This window comes from Cynara cardunculus (assembly GCF_001531365.2).
Source record: "Cynara cardunculus var. scolymus isolate 2C chromosome LG 13, CcrdV1, whole genome shotgun sequence".
Classification (NCBI taxonomy): Eukaryota; Viridiplantae; Streptophyta; class Magnoliopsida; order Asterales; family Asteraceae; genus Cynara; species Cynara cardunculus.
In genome coordinates, this window is record NC_037540.1 from 39,981,459 (window position 1) to 40,003,162 (window position 21,704).

The 21,704-nt window shown below is 38.1% G+C and overlaps 1 protein-coding gene across 3 annotated transcripts; it reads right to left on the reverse strand.

Moving 5' to 3' along the window:
- Positions 1-1,399: 1,399 nt before the first annotated feature.
- On the reverse strand, positions 1,400-20,204 carry LOC112525206 (transcription initiation factor TFIID subunit 14b-like). 3 transcript variants are annotated; one of them, XM_025135222.1, is made up of 7 exons: positions 20,039-20,204; positions 19,149-19,237; positions 18,835-19,056; positions 18,326-18,510; positions 18,130-18,245; positions 2,141-2,230; positions 1,400-1,606 (listed from the first exon to the last, which is right to left on the reverse strand). In XM_025135222.1, exons 1-6 carry the CDS (start codon positions 20,153-20,155, stop codon positions 2,144-2,146), a joined length of 816 nt encoding a protein of 271 aa, XP_024990990.1. In that variant the 5' UTR covers positions 20,156-20,204; the 3' UTR covers positions 1,400-1,606; positions 2,141-2,143. The 3 variants fall into 3 exon arrangements, with proteins under 3 accessions (XP_024990990.1, XP_024990989.1, XP_024990988.1); XM_025135221.1 differs by lacking the exon at positions 1,400-1,606 and having other exon boundaries at positions 1,923-2,230; XM_025135220.1 differs by lacking the exons at positions 1,400-1,606; positions 2,141-2,230 and adding an exon at positions 6,053-6,409.
- Positions 20,205-21,704: the final 1,500 nt, after the last annotated feature.

Sequence of the window (21,704 nt, forward strand, 5' to 3'; positions counted from 1 at the left end):
GAACAAAAACTAAAAGAAACAAGAAGGTGAGAGCGTGTACAGAGAAGCAACGTGTACAATTAACAGAAAATGCACAGGGGAAAAAACAAAACGCAGAGGTAGGGTATGGAGGATAGGATGCAGGCAGCCTTACCTCTATATCCCAAAGGGTCAAGAAGCTTATTCCATAAATACCCCCGACTTGCAAAACAAGAATTAAAAGAAACAAGCAAGCAAGCAAACATCAAGTGAGAATTTTTGCAAAGAAGCAACGAGTACAATTAACAGAAAACGGATTAAGAAAAACACAAAAGGCAACTGGTACACGAAGAAATGGTACAACATGGGTAGACAATTTGCAGCAATGCATGTAATCATATAAACGCAGAATGCACAAAATGGTTTAGACAGGGAAGCAAGGCAGTCAGATGATCAAGATTCACATGGAACATGAAGATATGACATGTGTATTTCCATACCCGAAAAACAGATTCTGAAATGGTAATGGAAGTCTAAATTGATGTTGAGGTCAGCAAGAATAAATCCAGTCAAATATGGCATTTTTACAAGGAAAATGCAAGTGGGGACGTCCTGGAAATATGTACTCTGATATCATACAAATAAAAGCCCATGGTATATGAGATACCCAGTTTTGCTAGCTTTTAGAGGTGTAATCTAAGGTTCATTTGAGCTAAAGCTGAAGCAAAAAGCTAAAAGCCTTGGCATGGTTCATATGGGATCATAATAGAAATAAACTAAGAAACTCAAACAATCCCACTTTAAAAGGTTACAAGATAAAGTCCCTAGAGACTAAGGGCCTGTTTGTTAGCAACTTAAGGAGCTTAATGGAACTCATAGCTTATTCGGTCAGCTATACATGACCTTTTGGTAGTGGCTTAATGATACAGGAAGTGGCTTATTCGGTAAGCTTCTAGGAGGAGCTTTATGCAGAAAGGCAAGTTTTTTCAAACCCGCCCCTCCCATTTAAAAAACACACTCATTCCATCTATGAAAAATCTCTCCCAAACAAAAACTATCCAAATCTAGACAGACAGATTAATCCGAAGTTCCAAAGAGACAACTTTATCCATACATGACTTAAAAGACAACCATCCAAACAGCCCCTAAGAGTAATACACCAAACCAAACAAACCACCAACATGTCCCATGCGGAGGTGGGGTCAGGGGAAGCCGGGAAGGTGAGAGAATACGCAGATCTGACCTCTACCACGAAGCGTAGAGTGGTTGTTTCCGTACAGACTTCTGACTAAGAGTAATGATGTTCAGAAAGTATAAATATACTACTTGGCTCATATAAGCTTTACCTCGGTTCAGAATAGTCAAATAAACTGCACTTGGGCATGCCAAGCATTTTGACGAGCCGATTCACAGGCTCTCATGAGCCAGCCCATCTCCCCTACACCATTATGTAAAACAATGTAGTATGTAGCATATTTCTTGTGGGTTTTAAGGACACAGCTGCTTCTACGAACTTGGTAAATTATACACAGCAATGAAAATTTACAAAGACGGTAACAAACATAATGAATTATGGGATGATGCCTTTTCTTTTTAGAGCACATGCATGATGCTAGACAGATCAAGAAACCAAAATCTTCGTCATTACCTGCAAAATCTCAAGGAAAAGAAGCATCAAAAGTGATGGAACAGAAGGCACATGGAAATGATTTGACCGTTAGAAAGTACTAAACCGAAAAAAACTGTACCTTGGGGAATTAGTTCAGCTACCATCACTGTAGTTGCGAAGAAAATAAAGCAGCAAGCTTTTTTTATATTGATCACTTGTGTGTATAAAAAAGAATCAAAAGTACAGAATATGCCAAGAAAATGATATATCCTTTTTATCCACATGCCCTTTTTAGGGAATCCATCATCTAGCTTTTGACAGGGATTAAGGAATATAAATCCACAAGCAGAAAATCTCACAACTGAGCATGAACTTTTAAAACAAAAAAGCTATCTTTTCACATAAACTGTATCTGTTCAATGGAATTACAATGCTGTTGGTCGCCTCTTCTAAAATAACGGTAAAAGAAGTACAACAATAAAGCGGGGTTGGGATTGGGGGTGCATTACGGATTTATCTAGTTGAGCCTTTTGCAAGTGAAAAATTTCCGGATTAGAAGGGAAAGTAATGTACATTTCATAGCTCAGTGGGTGGTTTTGACTGTTGATGTTGGCCATCGATTAAGCTTAACTGCCGCCTCACTCTTGCAATTTGAGCTTGCACCTACAAAGTAATAAAAAAATTGTAACAAGGAGAGAAGAGGGCAAGGAGGGGGGGTCGCATGGTAAAAGTTTTTATCAGTTTTTTTGACAAAGTTGATAACATTAATATCTGAAATTTTTAGAGTGAAAATTCTTATGAATATCAAATTTGAGGTGGTAAATCATATGTAAATTTGCGTCCCTATGATGAGTGGATGAAACATATGGAGAGATTCATGAAATAAGTACAAGCAGATAACCAAGCATTTGTAGAAACCAACATGGTAAATTGTGTTTGCAGAACGCTACTCATTCCAAACACAAACCCCTTGTAGGTCCAACCAGCAGCCCTATGTTTTGTGAGGATAGGGCTTCAGAAGCAGAATCGTGTCAAATTCCACAAGTTATTACGAATTAAATATAAGTTTTATAATGAGTTCATGTGTCAAACCAAGGTCCACCCAATGAGCTGTGTATTTTGCGTGTTAGGATACAACTTTTAGTAGCACAATTCATTGTGTGTGATCCAACAAACTAGTCTATTTGAAGTTAATAATAAACAAAAACCAAGAGTTTAGCATTAAATGATGAGCATACATCACTCCGTTTGCTTAGAGGATTTTCTTTCACATCCTAATCAGTTATGTCCTTGTCAAAAGTCATGTGCATTTCTCTAGTTCTGTAAGCAAGATTGTGAATGGATCAAATATCACATGAAGTGGCTCCAATTCATGTCCAACAGAAAGTCAATTTAAAATCAAATATCGCACTTACTTCCAATCCGGGAGAAAATTGAACACAAGAAAGGAAGTTTATCAATTAGTTACGTGTTTAATTTTGGTTGCAGTTGCACCACCTACAGCTACAGATAACAAACAACCTTTAAACTTTGTGCCTACTCATTAGCACACTACATTACAAGAAAAGGCTCAATCACTTTCCATCAATTGGTAATCACTAAATTTCTGCATAATTTAGGGCTGATTATGCCAAACAAATTATATGTACCCCATTTAACCAAACACCATCCACTTCCATCATGAAAAATCCGTACAACGTTACAATCAACACATTCCCAAAAGTCGGCTTGGCACTATTTTTATATTTTATTTTACATATAATAGAGGAAAGTGGTTTATAAAGTGAATTTTGGTATTCCCTCTCAGTCCTTTTTAATATTATTATTTTTTAATGTCATCATTTACCTTTTTCAAGGGTAGGGGTGCAAGCCTTGAAACAACTACTAAGGTTACTCATTTGAGACTAGAAAGTCACAAGTTGGAGTAACGAACTAAGATGCAGAAAGACAAGATACATGACTTCTATCCAAACCTTGGAAGGTCACACAGCCTTGGTGCATCAAGGTCATCCTATTCTTTTTAAACTTAAAATCGGCACTTAGAATTTCCAATTATGGATGTTCGTTGTGATTTGGGTATTGGACCACTAATGTGAGAGATGAAATGCAGTTCGCTTTTAAGTCATTCACAGGTTAGGAAGATCAGATAAAGAAAAATACAAGAACTTAACATCAATGCAGTAGATAACTTCAAACACAAACACATTAAGCAGTCATTCAGTCCGTCTTTTTTATGAATTTAGAAGATGGTACGAAATTGCTATGGTAAATTAACAGTTTAATATTGCGTGGTTTAATCAAATAAGAAAAAAAGTTAAAAAATGGCTACCAAAGTTCACTTTTCATTTAGGAAGCTTCCTGGCATACTTCTCATGAGGTTCAAGGCCAAAAAGTAGAACAAAATATCTACAACTCTCTTCGTGTCAAATCAAGTGATCCTTTTGGCTTTTCGTTTGTCAAAAACAAAATAGGCCTTTTTGAAAAGCAAACCCCACAAGCACAGTATATTCGACCCGGAGGTGGGGTATTTGGAAGGAGAGGGTGGGGGGATGGTATAATCCTTTGTGTTAGAAAACAGAACTTTCTCCTTTATTCAGCTATTTAAGCAACAAAAGCCTTTCCGGTTTCCAACTATTTAAGCAATATTTGCATCTCTTTTGGTGCTTTTCTTTACAAAAAAAGCTTAACATAGTCAGCTGCAACTATACACTACTTACTAGATAAATTTCTTCACATAAGCACCACTTTTGGCCATCCAATGGTTGTCATAAAGCACATGTTTCTAAGCAAGCTTTAAATATAACAGGTCATTATGTAACATCATATCTATCATAAGGTTATGATTTAAAAAGTGCTGACACATGAATTCAATTACTATAAATAATATTCGGCCTGTGTGAAAAATAATCAAAATATGATTTCTTAATATTCGGCCTGTGTCACAGGTTAAAAGATTTTGGTTGTAGATTATAAAATGAGTATCACATTGAACTATAACAATGTGTACTGGATCAAGAAATTATGTTCAAATTTTAAAAAACTAAGAACATAAAAATCAATTTAAATAATTGGAAAGTAGAAGGTTCGAATTTCCATAATCAGAAGTACTCTTCTTCTCCATGATAGAGAAAGTAAGTTAATGGTAAACATCAAGAGCCACTGTTGATATAGGGTATTATTTATAGAAACGGTGATGCTAATGCACAAATGTTCCAAAGTTCACTGAGAGGAGAAGGGAAGTGTTTGTATGCAAATTACGTTTGGCATCTTCCTCGATATTCTCAATATAATCTAGCAAAACACAATGGGCTTAGACATTAGTGATAGAATGAAATGCGATTCTTACAGTGAATACATCAATCTGACAGAAATGAAGGGAAATGCCAAGTATAGAGACCCCCCAGCCCCCACCACACTGTTGCATTTAGATCACCCTTTTTAATAAATCTGTTATAATAAGTAACAAGCTTATCTAAGAATATGCAATTCACATACTTATATATGAACTGCATATCTTTATTTACTATTTCCTTTTCTTTGTTTCCCAGGTTTTAACAAAGTGGACTAGAAGATACATAGAATTCAAGAAAAGCTACCAAGTACCAGCATATCGGCAACGAATGTAATGACCCATATATGTATCTATATATCTTCTGATTCTCAGAATGCAAATGGTGTGAACACAGTTCTTTATGCTATCAAATAAGCATATGCTTGAAGCTATGGTGTTCTAATATGGTCACTAACAATTTACATGATAATGAAGTCAGTAAACAGAAGTTCAAAATGAAACATGGAATGTGCATATGAAAAGATCCCTGGATTCCCAAAACAAGGTGAAAAGGGGTCTGCATCATACAGTAGGGACATCTAAAATAAGAGAACTTTCAAGATCACTTGATTAGTTGGATCATTTGTTAAATTGTTCTGTGGAAACTACGCTAGAAAAGCCTGCAGTGAGCCTCCTATTTCTGCCTGATCATAAATCGTGGCCAAGTCTTAATACCAAAAAACAAAGAGATTTTGACATTAATAAAATGATCGGTTCAAAAATTTTATCAGTACAAACTAATTAGTTGGATCATGGAATATGGCAGGCAGGCTAAAGGCATAAAAACAATGTCCCCAGTTAGCTTTAAATGTCATTTGTTCAGTGGTTTAGCAATGATTTTGCTTGGTTTCACATTAATATATACAGGTATAGTCAGCCATTTTATTTCTGTAGCCTGGAAAAAGTTGCGATTTTAGGAAGTACTGGCTTGTTGTGTCGTGGGTTTTTGTGGCACAATTACCAACAAGTCAGAAGCTAGTGTGTCTATTGGCAGTCATTGATATTGTTGGCCAACTCATCCAACTGCGAAAAAAGTATGTTACTAAGGCTATCATGAAAGAAAGTGATAAAATTGGTACATTGACTTGGTAAGGGTGCCTTCTGGAAAAGAATACACACTAAAAACAACACTTATTTACAGTTAAAAATCTGCATGTCGTGAAAGGAACTTTATAAAGGGTACAACATTCCACAAAAGAATGAGCAAAGCTTTTATGTTCCACAACTTGGAAAATAACAATAACAAGCTCCAAGAAGATTCCATCAAGTTCCTTTGGTATGCTTTCAGTGCCCAAAAGTTGACCAACTACCATGAGAGTTTTGTCAATGGAAGTATTTGCCATTTTACAGATCGAGTTATTGGAAGAAAGCACATTTTGAACTTCAACTCATTGATATCACATGGTGATGCTCGTGTTTCCTCATGTACAGAAGTGCAGTTCCTTGAACCTATGAACCGTCAATACTTCCTCGAGCAAATTCAATGCATCCCTATTTGCATCGGGTTCACACTGATATACGCAAAAATAAGAAAACAAACTTGGATGACTTAGGAACAAGGATATAAAAGAGAAAGGTTTGAGTGACAATGGTAGAGGAGAAGCAAAGGTAACACAGTTTGAGAAGGTTTGGACATCTTCAGCATAGCCTATGAATGCACCTATTAGAAGAGGAGCTGTGGACCACTTCTTTGAATATATGGTGGTCCCAATAGAAAAGCATGTTGAGTTGGTTGGGTACTAAGCAGTTAACGCGGTCCATTGTGGAAATAGCGGTCGGGACCTTTATTTAAAATAGCGGTTATCGGGTGATATACCGGGAAAAAAACTTAGTTCATAAAAATTTCATACGAATATATACAAAACTTAAAATATTGTATGTCTAATACATATCAAGTCAAACAATTGAAACCACATAAGCAACATAGTAATAGGAGCTGTGCTGCCGAGAAGAGGATAAAACTCGAGAAGAAAACTCCAATAGAAAACCCATGGAACCGTGGAATCGAGAAGAGAACTCGAGCTATTGAGGCTTTTTGGACTTGGAACAATGAGCATAGCTTTGGACTTGGAATTGATACCAAAGTTTGACCTAATTGTTTCTATTTTTGATTTAATCCATTTCCATTTTGTTTGCAGGCCTAAGTTTGTCTCTAAATAGCCCATATAAATGACACAACAAAAGCCCAAATAGAATTTATATTAAAAAAAAAGGAGTCCAAAAGAGCCCAAAAAGAAAATTCGGTAATAGCAAACGCTATTTGGTATCAAAATTGCGGTCCATAGCGGTAATAGCGGCCGCTATTTGCGGTACCGCTATAATACACAGCTATTTTGGCCAGGACCGCTATCCGCTATTTCTCCACTATAGCGGCTATTAACTGTATAGGTTGGGTGCAAGCTCAAAGGTGATGCTTCTGCTGGGTGGGAATGACTGCAGTATAGAAGAATCTCTGAAGGCAAAACCCTGGTTCGAAAACAGGTAAGACTGAGACGATTATTGATCCGCAGGTTCCTTCCACAGAGGCTTATGAGCAGATATAATTTCAGCAGTACCAAAGATGTTATAAAGGTCACACACACAAGTAGTACACAGATTTCACTAGGTTAGCAACATGAAATGATTTGCACGAGAAAGAAGGGCAGCCGGTATCCCAAGTAGTCGAAGGTCAAAGAGGAGCCCTTTGGGAAATTGGAGTGCAGGTGATAGTGATACATACTTTATCTCAATCAGGAAAGTTAACCTTGAATACTGAGCAATTGAGACAAGAAAGGGGGTTGATTGGACCACCCTCATAAAAATTACACTGGAAATGACACTAAGGCCACGACAACTAGTGATAAGGATAAGGTGGTACATGTGGCGAAGAGAAAAAGGAAGATTACGAATAAACACAAAGTATGAGTGGCTTCACACGGATGACACTTGTGATAAACGGGCCATTCAAATTACTTATGTCTGACGTAACAACAAGAAATAGAAAGGGGGAGTTAGTGTGTTTTATATGCAATATAGGGGGAGTAAATAAATAGTAAATGCAAGGGAGGGGGGATAATCAAGCTGTTAGTAGTTGTTAGAGGGGTTAAATAGAAAGAAGCCTGGAGAGAGGGAATAGCATTCTGTTTAGACGTACTTCATAGACGTTAGCTTGGGGGGAGCACTAGCCTCTTGAAAGCTGGTACCCGATTGTAACAATTGAATTTTGAGTGACTGAATACATACTTATCTCTGCAATATACTAATTCTGATTGTCGAATACATCAAATTGATACAAGAGTGAAACAAACCTAAGATGACCAAAAACATAGCCTTGCAAGTAGAAGAATTGGAGGGTAGGATGAACTATGTAAAAAAAAGATGTGGATTTGTTAAAGGAAGACATGCAAAAAGTGATGAAGCAATTGAAATGGTTGATCAAATCGCAGAAGGAAGCAAATGGAAGCCAGGATAAGCAACTTTATGAACAACCCTACGAAGGTGAAGGTCCATTAAATAGTGACGGTCAAGAAAACGAAAAGGTTGGTCAACGGAGACGGACAGTTTCTTTGCGTTGAAAGAGCGAAAATTAGAAATTCCAATCTTTAATGGAGGCGACCTATTGGTTGGGTTTTACATGCTTAGAGATACTTCTCCCTCAACCATTTGACTATGAATGAACAAATTGAAGTTGCTATTATTGCCTTTAAAGAAGACGCTCACAGATGGTTCCAACGGGAACATAAACGATGCCCAATAACGTGATGGGAGGGGTTAAAACCAATGATTTTAAAACAACTCCATTCTATGGCAAGGGAGCACTCTGTGAACAATTTTAGAGCAACAAGGCAGCTATGCTGTCAATTGCGGATTGCGGACTATAAGTAAAATTCTAGTGGTCCAATTGCAGCGAAAATTGCGTTTCCGATATTAGCGGCGCAGTTGACGATATTTGAGGTGAAATTGCGAACTGATATTCTGATATTTTAGCTTGGACCTCTTTAGAACAAGTTGGGCCAAGTACAAGAAGTAAAAGGGAGCGCTATAGGGATGATGATGATGATCACATTGGAGATGAAGGGAAGATTGGGAAGCTAGCCTAAATGAAGAAATGAATGTATTAGATAACGTTGACTCGGATGTTGAACCTATTGCTTGCGATTAGCTCGTTTATGAACAATTTTCCTATTTTATTTTGTGAAACTTATTTTAAGTTGATGTTTTGATGTTGAAACTATATTTTTAATTAATGCATATGATATTTTTATGTATGCATACATATTATATATATATATATATATATATAAATAAAATTCTAAGAAATATTATATGAACCGCTATTTTTGGACCGCTATACCACCGCTATAACCGCTATTTCAAATACCGGTACGGACGGCAATTTTTTATTTTCACCACTATAACAGCATAGCAAGGCAGTTGGGCATGGTGCGTACAAAAAGCAATTTGTTTCTCTGGCCACTCCCTTAGATGGTATTTTCAAAAGAGGTTTTTCGAAATCAATTTATAAATGGCTTAAACACGGGCATTAGGGCAGAGTTGAGGTTACTCTCTCCAGTGAGCATGGGAGAAGCAATGGAAATAGCATCTTAGGATGGAAGAAAGAACAAGGTGGTGAACCATAGTAGCCCTAGTAGGTACTCCAATAAGTGGCTGAGATCTACCATAGTATCAAAGGAAACAAAAGCACCAGGTACTGACAAAATGGTGGGGAGAGCAACCAAAGGAGGCATGGAGTATCAAGACTGTCAAACATTGAATTACAGCAACAAAGGTCACAAGGTCTATGTTACTGACGTGATATAATAAGTATGCCTTTAGTCACAAATGCAAGAGAAAAAAAGTCGATGTTTCATTTTACATGACTACAAAGGTGAAGCCAATACCATGGAGCAGTAAGCTGAACCAAACAAAATGGAGCTTGGTGAGATGAAACAGAGAGTAGAGGTACACTTAAATTTAGGGGTTAGTTTTATAGTTTTACTAATCCTAAAACAATGAAGTTAGTGGAGTCCATCCAAGGACAACAAATTGTGGTGCTCATTAATAGTTGTACAACCCACAATTTTACTTTCATCGCCTTAGTAGATAAGATGCGTTTACCCATGGAGACTACTGAAAATTATGGAATAACTGTGGGAACATGGGATATCACTACTGGGAAAGGGGTATGTCTGAAAAGGGGGGGGGGGTATAAACTCTTCCTTCAGGGGCTGAAAATCATGAAGGAACTTTTTCCCATTAACCTAGGAAACTCGGATGTAATTCTAGGCGTACAATGGTTGGAAGTGTCCGGATCCACTTACATTAACCGGAAAACAAATAGTATGTTTTGTATGCAACAATAGGGGAAATAAATAAAAAGTAAATGTTAAGAAATTACTAGAGATGGTAGTATGAAGGACAACCAAACACCCGTAAATTCGTGTAATCAGCTGGCTTACCAAACCACATTTCAATAGGGGTTTTACAACCAATTGCTATTGTCGGAGACCTATTCATCGGTAACAAACCGTGTTTAATGCCTCAGCCCAAAAACCTCTCGACAGCCCACACCTGACCCTTTCCAGTCTGCTTTGGGGGGGGGGGGGGTGTATGGTTGCGAAGCAAACTCGACAACCTTTTCCGAAAGAAGCACAGTGGCAGGAAGTAAGCCTCTTGAATTGGTGCACGCTGATTTATGTGGTCCAATCTCCCCGTCATCCATGGCGGGTAATCGCTATTTTATGTTAATTGTTGATGATTATAGCCGATATATGTGGGTTTTCATGATCAAGTCGAAAGATGAAGCTTTCACAATTTTCAAAAAGGTTCAAGGCACACATTGAGAATGAAAGTCCCTTGAAGTTGAAAGCTTTACGGACCGATCGAGGGGGGAGTTGAACTCCCAACAATTTGCTAATTTTTGTAAACAAGAAGGGATTAACAGACAACTAACAACTCCTTACTCTCCACAACCAAACGGTGTGGTGGAACGTCGTAATCGCACCATTCTCGAAGCCACGAGGTCATTGTTAAAAACAATGAATGTACCAGATACATTGTGGGGAGAAGCAGTTCGACATGCAGTTTATATCTTGAATCGAACTCCAACTAAGGGGGTGAAGGATATGACTCCGTACGAAGGTTGGAAGGGAAGGAAACCCACACTTCAGCACTTGAAGGTGTTCGGGTGTGTCGGACACGTAAAGAAACCGGCAAATCAGTCCACGAAACTCAGTAATCGTAGCACAACAATGGTGTATTTGGGTGTTGAACCAGGGAGTAAAGCTTATCGCATGATTAATCCTAGAGAGAACAAAGTGGTGGTGACTCAGGATGTCGTTTTCGAAGAAAAGGTCAAATGGAATTGGGTTGTGGCCCAAGACTGTGAACTCATGACAAAACCAGAATGGATAAAGGTGCCAATCGATTATGTGATAGAGGAAGAAACAAGAGACCAAATTCCAATTGGCGAGGAAGATGGAAGTCCTACTCCTCAATTGGATGCACATGACCCACCGACGCCATTGACGTTGTTGTCAATTTCCACAGCAACCGGTAGTACCACAGCTGGTCGATCGAATTCATCTCCACACTCAGGGGGTACATCAATCACATCTTTTGGTGATAGCCAAAATGTAAGTCCTTCAGCGTATGATCATACACCTATTCAAGGATTTCGATCGTTATCTGACATTTATGCTAGAGCTCAACCGGTGGAAGTTGAACAAGATGAGTTGAGGGTTGCTGGAGATGAACCTACAACATACCCAGAAGCAGCGTGCGATCGAGATTGGCAAGATGCAATGAAGAAAGAACTTGAATCGATCGAGAAGAATCATACATGGAGTTTGACTACTCTACCTCGTGGACACAGGCCTATTGGATTGAAATGGGTATACAAATTAAAGAAAGAAGCAGCTGATAATGTAACGAAACACAAAGCCCGGTTGGTCGCGAAGCGATACGTGCAGCGAAAGGGGGTTGATTTCGATGAAATTTTCGCACCGGTGACGCGATTCGAATGTTGTTGGCCCTTGCAGCAGTGAAAGGGTGGAAGATCCACCACCTCGATGTAAAGTCAGCCTTCTTAAACGACGATTTACAAGAGGAGGTGTATGTTTCACAGCCTGTTGGGTTTGCCATTGCAGGAAAAGAGCACATGGTGTATCGTTTAAACAAAGCCCTTTACGGGTTACGACAGGCACCAAGGGCGTGGAACGTTCGGCTTGACAAAACACTTAAGAAGTTGGGTTTTCAAAGGTGCCCTCAAGAACAGGCAGTGTACAAGCTTCAAAGGGAAAAGATGATGTTGATAGTCGGTGTTTACGTTGATGACTTGATCGTGACAGGTACAAGTGAGGAGCACGTGGAAGTTTTTAAGAAACAAATGCAGAAGGTATTTGATATGAGTGACTTGGGGAAGCTGTCTTGCTACCTTGGGATTGAAGTTCAACAAGATAGAAACAACATCAAGATCAATCAAGCTGGGTATGTAAGAAAGATACTACAAACAACTAGAATGGTTGATTGCAACCCCTCGAAGTGTCCTATGGAACCAAAAAGCAGCTTGACGAAGAACGACAAAGGGTGCCAGTGAACGCCACAGAATATCGACGCCTCATTGGAAGCCTACAATACTTGATATACGAGGCCAGACCTTGGTTACTCGGTTGGAGTAATCAGCAGATACATGGAAACGCCAAGAGAGAGTCATCTCAAAGCGGTAAAACAGATCTTGAGATATATCAAGGGGACGGTTAACGATGGTCTCGTATATTGACCAGGAGGAAATGGGGAGCTGGTTGGCTACAGCGACAACAACCATGGTATGGACTGAGATGATGGGAAAGGCACAACCGGAATGGCATTTTACTTCTCAGGTAATTTAATCACGTGGTGTTCACAAAAACAGCGTACAGTGGCGTTGTCTTCCTGTGAATCAGAGTTTCACAGAGTTTATGGCCGCAACATCGGCAGCATGTCAAGCATTGTGGTTGAGAGGTCTGTTGCAAGATCTGACCAGCTGTGAAGTAAAAAGGGTCAAGTTATATGTGGATAACAAATCTGCAATCGAGCTCATGAAAAATCCATTGTTCCACGGGAGGAGCAAACACATCGACACCCGTTACCGTTTCATCCATGAATGGGTAGAAAAGAAATTGATTTGTGTAGAGCACATAAGTGGAGAAGAACAGTGGGCTGATATTCTGACCAAAGCATTGCCATGAGTGAAGCTTACAAAGATGAAAGATCTTCTAGGAGTCAAGAAGCTTGAAGGTACAAATCATAATTAAGGGGAGAAGTGTCAAACCGTAATTCTGACTTGGTCATGAGTTGACCGAGTTTGGTGGAGAATAATGGGTAGTGGGTTACCTATAGCCTAGGAGTACGTGGCTTACTGTTTCCCTATTTTCATTTCTAGTTTATTAGTTGTTTTGCAGCTTTAAATAGTAGTTTTCCTTGTAATCAGGTAGAAAGTTTTTATCATTCGGTTGAGAAATAAATCCCAGAAAATTGCCCCAACATTGAGTCTCTGTTTGATTTTACTTGCGTACTTAGAGTGTGTTTCTGTTCCTGTGCAGACCTGGTTCCGACAATGGCATCCCCTCTTCATTCGAAGCGAAAATAACCTTTGCTTTAACAACTTGTTTGTTAAAGACTTTGTCATGTAAAGACTTTCAAGTTCCATCTATAAAGATACGACAGTCTCCTCATCTGTGACCTCGTAAATCACTTCATCGGCCAAGGTCAACAAGATGGTGTTGTGAGCCTTCTCATCTTGTTGATTAAACTCGGTGTCGGCCATATTTGCAGTCTTTCAGCAGCCAAAGGAGTCCAAATTCCTTGCTATTTTAGGAGAGCTCTCATTTAATTCGCCATAAGCTGAAATTATTCTTCCCAATAAACTTGTCGATCTTGATCATTTGTGACTCAAATCTTTGATTGAATCAAGGCAAGTGCTTTCGATCACCAAAGGATGACCAATTCCAGTCGGAGGTCATTCCAGTCGCCCTCCACCTTGAATCGAACACTAGTCGCCAATTGATCACCCAGTTACAGTCGCCCACCAATTTCAAATTGCGAGTCTCCAATCGATCACCAATTTCAATTCCAAAAAACCAATCGATCACCAATTTCAGTTGTCGCTCCACCTTGAATCCCGTTGCCTTGAATTGGACTTCAAGATTGACGCAATTGATTGCAATCGAAAGAAGCAATTTCAAAACACAGGTCGACTTGATCAATCGCAGAAGCAGTCTTGATTAATTGCAGAGTCAAGAACCGGAAAAAAAGGATCCAGGTCTACTAGAACTAACACCACTCACTCGACAGTAAAGGTAGCTAATAAAACCACCCCATATTCACATTAGCATGAATGGGGGAGGACCAAGCTGCTAGTAATTGTTAGAGGGGTTAAATAGAAGCTTGGAGATAGGGAATCATTTTGTTTTGATGTATACCATTAAGTGTAAGCCTAAGGAGATCATCAGCCTTCCAATTGTAAGTTGTGACCATTTGATTTTGAGCGATTGAATACATACGTCCCTATGCAAATTACTAATTTTGATTGTAGAGTATGTCAACCTAATCGGCTAATCCCTATGCCAAACCTACCTTAAGTGTTTCAAGTGTAACAAACCAGGACATAAATCGAACGACTGCACTCTTAGAAAAGCAACCTATATTGATGTTGTGGAAAACGCTGATGATGACGGAGATGCATATTGCAGGTCCGATGGAGAAGAAAAAGATAGTGAATGGGATGATAGCAGTGTGGGTGAAAATTTTCACAACTACATCATAAGGATGTTGCATTTGTAAAAAGGGAAGGAGAGACCCTCGCACACCATACTAGGATGTTAATCTGATGTTATCATCAATGACGGTGGCATGAAAAATATAGTGCGAACAATGTGAAACATGTTTGGGTCAATGGTGGAGAGACAATCAGAACTGTATTCAATCGCATGGTAAATCTGGAGGCAATAAATTGTATGCTAATTAAATTGATTACTCAACATCTTCAAATCACTTTTCTAAGCTCTGATTTTGGATTAAGAAATAGAAACTCTAACATGATTTGAAGATGTTGAGCAATCAGCATAGAACATATCACGAATTAGGTTTGTCTGTGATTTGAATCGTCGCTCAGCCACTGATAAAATGTGTATGTGTTTTGCATTATGGCTACAAATAAGGGCATATAAGCAATTGCCATATGCAGGGTAAAGCTGTTGAAGGCATGATGCGGTTTATCGGGTTGGTCGGGTTTCATTGGCCTGGCCCAACTCTGACCCAGTAGATGCGGTTTGACGAAATTTTGTATCAATTAGGTATTGGGTTTGGTTGGGTCGGTTTGTCGGATTTTGTGCATTCCTAGTGCTTTGGGCAGATCACCATTCTCTGTTGTCTATACTAAAACACCACAGCATGTCTACTCGAATAGCCAAAGCTCCCGAGTTCACAATTTCACTTGAAATGCCTAGTTCCGCTTGACGCTTTATACACACATATATACATATATATATACACACACACAAACTACTTATGGTTCACGCTTATCCTTGCTTAGGTGATTAAACATTAAAATGTCACTTGATGTTTGGCTCCACTTACGCTTTCTACCTTTATGGAATACCTTTATCAACTATTGGGGTATGATAATAAAGAAAGATGGGTATAACTCAAAATGTGGACAACTACAAATATTAACTTTGCAATGGAATTACATAGATATTATTAAACACATCAGGTAAGCATCCTTTGATAAAGTAAAGAGCATGTCAAGGCCTCAGGGTAGAGATAAGACTAATGACAAAGTCTAAAAGCTTGGAATTGGATTCTATGACATTCATCAGTATTCCCTTACCAGGAATATAGTTTGCATCACCAAAGGGTCGTTGGCACAACGGTATGCAGGTTGCTTGTAGAGCCTAGTTGCTCAGAACGTTAAGGGTTCAGACCTCGCCAAAAGTGAGAAGTGTGCATGAGTATTTTACCGAATATAAATATCATATACTTCAAAAAACATAGCTTGCATCACACAATTTCAAAAATGAAGTTGCCTAAAATAGGAACTTAAAAAGCTTCATGATTAATGAGACTAATTTCGATATACAAAAATACGGCGAATGGTCTTTACAATAGAAAAGGAAACTTATAATAACAAGTGTTCCCCCTTTGGTTACAACCAGGCTCTAACTAGCAACAACCACATCATCAATTAGAAGGTTGAAACCTAATAGCAACGGGAAAGAGAAGGTCATCAAACCACATGCTAATTCAATCTTCTCTCTGACAAAGGCCTTAGCGTACTGATAACTCTCATTTTTTGGAGTTATTTATTACTCTTTTCTAGGCTTTTGTAGCACTCTATTTACCCATTTTGCTTCTATCTCTTTCATTTTGTCTAACTTGTTCTTAAGAGGTGATGAATTACCAAGGATTGATTTTTGTGCTAAAAAGGACGTTACTGTGGACAGTATTTGCCCACTCTGAGCATGTTCGGTGCTACTTTTGGACAAATAAATGCTTTGCTTTTATCTGGTCTATGGGTACAGCATTTTGAAGATTTGAAGTGATCTGAAGATCTCTAAAAGATGGGATAAATAGAAAACACCTTTTGTACTAAAATGATTAAAAAATGTTTCATCCATTGGACAAAGACCTCAACTTTTCATATATAAAGAGGCATGGTGCAAACATTAAAGGATCATCCCATCTTCAACCAAGAGCTATCATATGAGTTCATTTATAGAGATTTAGTGTAAAATTTAATTTTTAGCATTTAACTTTTGTATTTCAATTTTCTATATTGTAATTTGTTGTCCACAGCCTAACCTCTGTGGCCAAGCTGTCAATCTTATTTTAATGCAAGCATTTTCCAAGTATTTATTCACCGTGTTTTTCAATTCTAGTATGAGCGAATCACCTCATTGGGTGTGGATGTGAGTCAAACTTAAGGCTAATAGGCAACACTTGGGTGTTGCCATCGTTGCTAATTCTTAAGCTTGGTCACTTAAGACGAGACTTAAAACTCAACGCGGATAAGCCGATCACTTTGAAGTATTATTATTAGACCTTAGACCCAGAGATGGGTGAGTTCAAACTACGGCTTAAGTGATGCACAAAGATTTGAGAAAGTCTTTGATAATCACGTAGAGATACGGGTTTTGTATGATTTACTAAGGTTCAAACTTTAGTCGAGTTTTAAATCACAAAGAGATTTGGATATAAATCTTTATACTAATCGGACTTGATTTTTATATATCAAACTTAGTTAAATCGGCAAGATTACGAATCAGCAAAGGTGGACACTTTGTGGGCACTTTGTGAGCACAGTCTATAAAGGTTCACTTTCGAGAGATCAAGATCTTTATAAACAATTATGTGATACACGAAGTATCTGACCATTTTGTTACTACGGTTGCCTTAAGAAAAACTTACACCCATACCCATCTTTAAATCATAAGTTTATTTCGTCTTTCAAGCATTTCAACCAACAAAAACTTGACTTTTATTCACAACGTGCTTAAGAAGTTCATGAAACTCTCTGATTCTCAGTAGTCCATTCCCTGTGGGAACGAACTTGGTACTATACCACTTTATTACTTGTAGCGATCATAGTGTCGGCGTGCACTTGCACCGCCAATGTGGGGACTTTGTGCCCACTGTGTGAACACATGCGATTCATAGCTATCACGTACATAGCTAAAAGCACAGGCCAATGCCTCAAAGATGTTAACATCTACATAGTAATACTACTAATAGTCATCAACTCATCCTATTAAAACAATTTAGCACTAGAGTGTGCCACTTGGGCTGGCTAGTCACAAGATAATACCTTGCAGAGGATTTGAAATTAGCTCATTCACTTTTGAATATCCTTATGTCTACTTCCATGTAATTTCCAGCATAATTCCCCAAGAAATGAATCAAAGTATCTACAAATGGATTGTGAAACCTGAATCGCTATTCCCAATTGATTTTTCACATTTTAGAATGAGCCCTGACCAAGTTGGGCAAAAATTGCTCCCAATCATAGTAATCAAACGATGAGGGACACAAAATTGATCAACAACCCCGATTGATGTTCCTCAATAAAGGCATAACTGGCGTGAAGTTTACTATTCTACTTGACTTTAATATTAAGTACTTGATCATTTTGAGGTCCAGCTGATATTATGATTTTTGTATGACCTGGCAAGCGAATGATTCAAATGTCATGCAAAGATCAAAAGTTTGCAGTTACCTGCTGACGAGCTGCTGCAAGTTTTAGGAGCTCATCTGCTTCCGAAAAATTTGTAAACCACTGTGTAAGAGGATTATCCTTTGGATCAATCCTCTTCCTTTTGTCTGCATCATCAGCTGGAAATACAAGAAAACCCAGGGATGTTTAGAAGATGACGTCAAAGAGAAATACCCATCACAGGATAGAAACAACGCACCAGGGGGCAGAGAAAAGCCAGCAGGCAGCCTAGGCACAACTACCGCCGGATGATTCTGAACACGTGCGAATAAACCCTCCGATGGCTCAGCTAAAACAATTTCATCATATGACTCCACAACCACGGGTTTCTTAACTGACATAGAACCAGATTCATCCTCTGGATATAACTTCAAGTGGTGATATCTGTGAATGGTTTGGCATCCATCAAATTCAGGATGTAATTACTATAGGGGACTGGTGCAATTTGGGGCAGCCTATTAAATATGTTCCACCCCTATTCTAGAAGTCGAATTCAAAACCAAAGTCCACAAATGATGCGATGGTTCCTAAATTTATCTCTACATTTATGCACAGCTGTAAATGCTTGTACATTGCAACTTTAAGTCATGGTCGTATTCTACTGTATTCATACAATTCAAGATGCAACAGTCTTGGATAGAAATTGAAGCCTACACATGAATATATAAAAAACTGTAGTGAAAGACAAAGAATAAGGAAGGAACTAACAAGTGCAGTGGTTTGTCACAAACATCACTGTGAAAATGAAGGGTAATAGCTATTTCAAATTCACCCCAGCCCGACTCTGATAGCTCAAATGGGGGAGATTCCACGACCCGCATTGGGTTATTGAAACTGGAATGCAATTGAAACACGGCTCGTTTTACCACTACACTCAAATCCTCGTTAGTTGCTCCCCTGACATAAACTGTCCATCTGTGAGACTGGTACCTAAAACCAAAAGGTTACATCATAAGACTTCAAGTTGGCATTTATTCAACACCTAACGACAATCTTCAAAACAAAATCTTGAGAACACTCACTCGCTTGCTTTTTTCCCGAGCCAGAATGCAACGTTACCATAAACAATTGGAACACTAATTTCAACATCTTTAAGCTTCTTGACCAAGTTCTGCACAAAGATACCTCAGTGACTTATAATCAGAAACATTATCTTTTCTTATCATCTAGAGAAACCTTTCAACAATCATGTAACCAAAGAAAAAGAAAAAAAAACCCTAGTTTTAACATGCTTAACCAAGACATTAATATGTAATCAACAATAGTAATTTCTTGATATCTATAAGCTACTCTCCAAAATCACCTAGAAAAGCAAACAGCTTACAGAAAAAGAAAAAAGAAAACAATTTTCACCATGTTTAACTTCTTGATTAAGATCCTGAGTAAACCCATGAAGCATATGCAGTTTAAACACTTTATTTCAACATATATAATCCTCTCATTCATATTGTGACCCCAACCCATCACTCACATGTAACTGAAAGCAAAAAATTCTCAAATATATTAACTAGTTAATTATTCATCAACGATATAAAATTAAAACATAATTAAATTTCTGATGAAAATCTTCAGAGAAATCCATAAACCATATTAATCAAGACAAAATGATGTCGAAAACCAGTATGAATACATAAACAGAAACATAATCACAACACAACTAAACGATCAAGTTAAACTCTGCCCAAAAATGCATGAAAAACACGGAATCAAAAGCTATTACAGCAAGAATAAACAAACAGAAGCATAATCACAGCATAACTAAACTATCAAGTTAAACTCTGCCCAAAAATGCATGAAAAACACGGAATCAAAAGCTGTTTTCAGTTAAAACACATTTCTACATTATGTATGATACTATTACGGTTAACAATTTGGAGATGGTTGCATTCTGTAACATAAGTAAAGATTTTACCTTCTTCTCATTATCATCTGAAGATCGAACCATTTTGGTGCGCTGTGATTTGGGGGTGGGTCCACTGACGTCCAGCTGCTGGTTCGATGCGTGTTTTTTAGACGAATTCTGTGGCATATCCTTCAAATAAAAACCTCGTATAAAATGCCCTAAATCAAGAAAAAGGAATTAGGGTTTTTTAAATCTTCCAATCGTACAATGCTAAATTGCGTACATGGAAATTGGGGATTGCACAACAGAGGGTCCCAAGCGAGGGCTTTTTGGACCTTTTGACATAAGCATTGGCAAATGGTGATTGTAAATACTTGCTATTTAAACATTTATGTATATAACTTTTTAGTAAACTACAGATTTTGTCCTATGTTTTTTTAACCGCAAGGGTGGTACTTGATTGGTTTGAGCTTTGCTTTAAAAGTCAAAAATACCAGGAAGTCTCAAGTTCAAATCCAAATAGCAATAAAATTCTCTTGTGGCCACGAAGATTCAAATGTGGTGACTCCGGGCTATCTGTAAAGCAGGTGGTCGCCCTGGGATTAGTCGGCTCGCATAGCGGGTTGAATATCTAAGTTAATAAAAAAAAATAATAATTTGTCTCTGTTTTATCATTTCATATAGTTTCGAAAATAGAAGATGATCACCATCATTTATAAAAGTATCTGGAATCGGTCTTTTTTGTTAACGAACGCTAACTTTAATCCGTTAAGAGGTACTTTGATCTTTTTTTATTTTTTATTTTATTAAATATTTTTATGACTCGACTCCCCCCACCAGCCCATGCCCCCCTCTCCAATTTGCACCCTTGGCAACTGAGCAGAGCCACGACTCTTGTCTACTCCGACTACCTTTCTTCCTCACCTCAGTTGTCATTCACCGTCTCCGGTGAAGTGAACTATACAACACCACGTTAAACACCAACATATTGTATTTCTAAACAAGTTATCATGAGGCATTTTGTATTTCAATGTGTTGAAAATTGATTCAATGGATTAATGATTAGTTCATGAATAAAGTTTTCTAGAATCGTCATCTGTCTCGCTTGCTGGAAAGCGACACTCGACATCTATTAAACAAGACCAAGAACAAAGCCATACCATGCCCTTGGGAGTTCCCTTCAAATATGAAATATCTTATGATCATCTTTACTGATTTCCGATGTGGTTACCCAGATTTGACATGAACCGACTCACCATGCCTATCGAGTGTGCAAGATAGGGTCATGTATACACCATTACGTAGACGAGGCTTCTAATAGTGCTCATATAAAGGATTTTTTAACATCTTCTATTAACTTTTTCATCATTTGGACAATCTTCTTTTTTTTATATAAAGGATTTTTTAAAATACCCATTACGTCATTTATAGTTGGCTTATTTCCCTTTTATCCCAATCTTGAGTCATTTTTATTATATTATTTTTCATTTATTGTTTCATGGAACTAAAGTTGTAATTTTACATGTTTTATTCCAATAGTAGGCTAATTAGACCTTATGGGTGGACTGTTTGTACTTCGTGTAAAGTTGCAGCATTGGATCTGCTAGTTTAAGTGGCTTTTTAGAAGGCTTATTGCGATCAAATATGGAAAGCAATACTCTTATGGAGATGTGTCTTACCATCGGTGCGAAGATGTTATCGTATTCAATGCCTTTTCTTTGAGCAAAATCCTTTG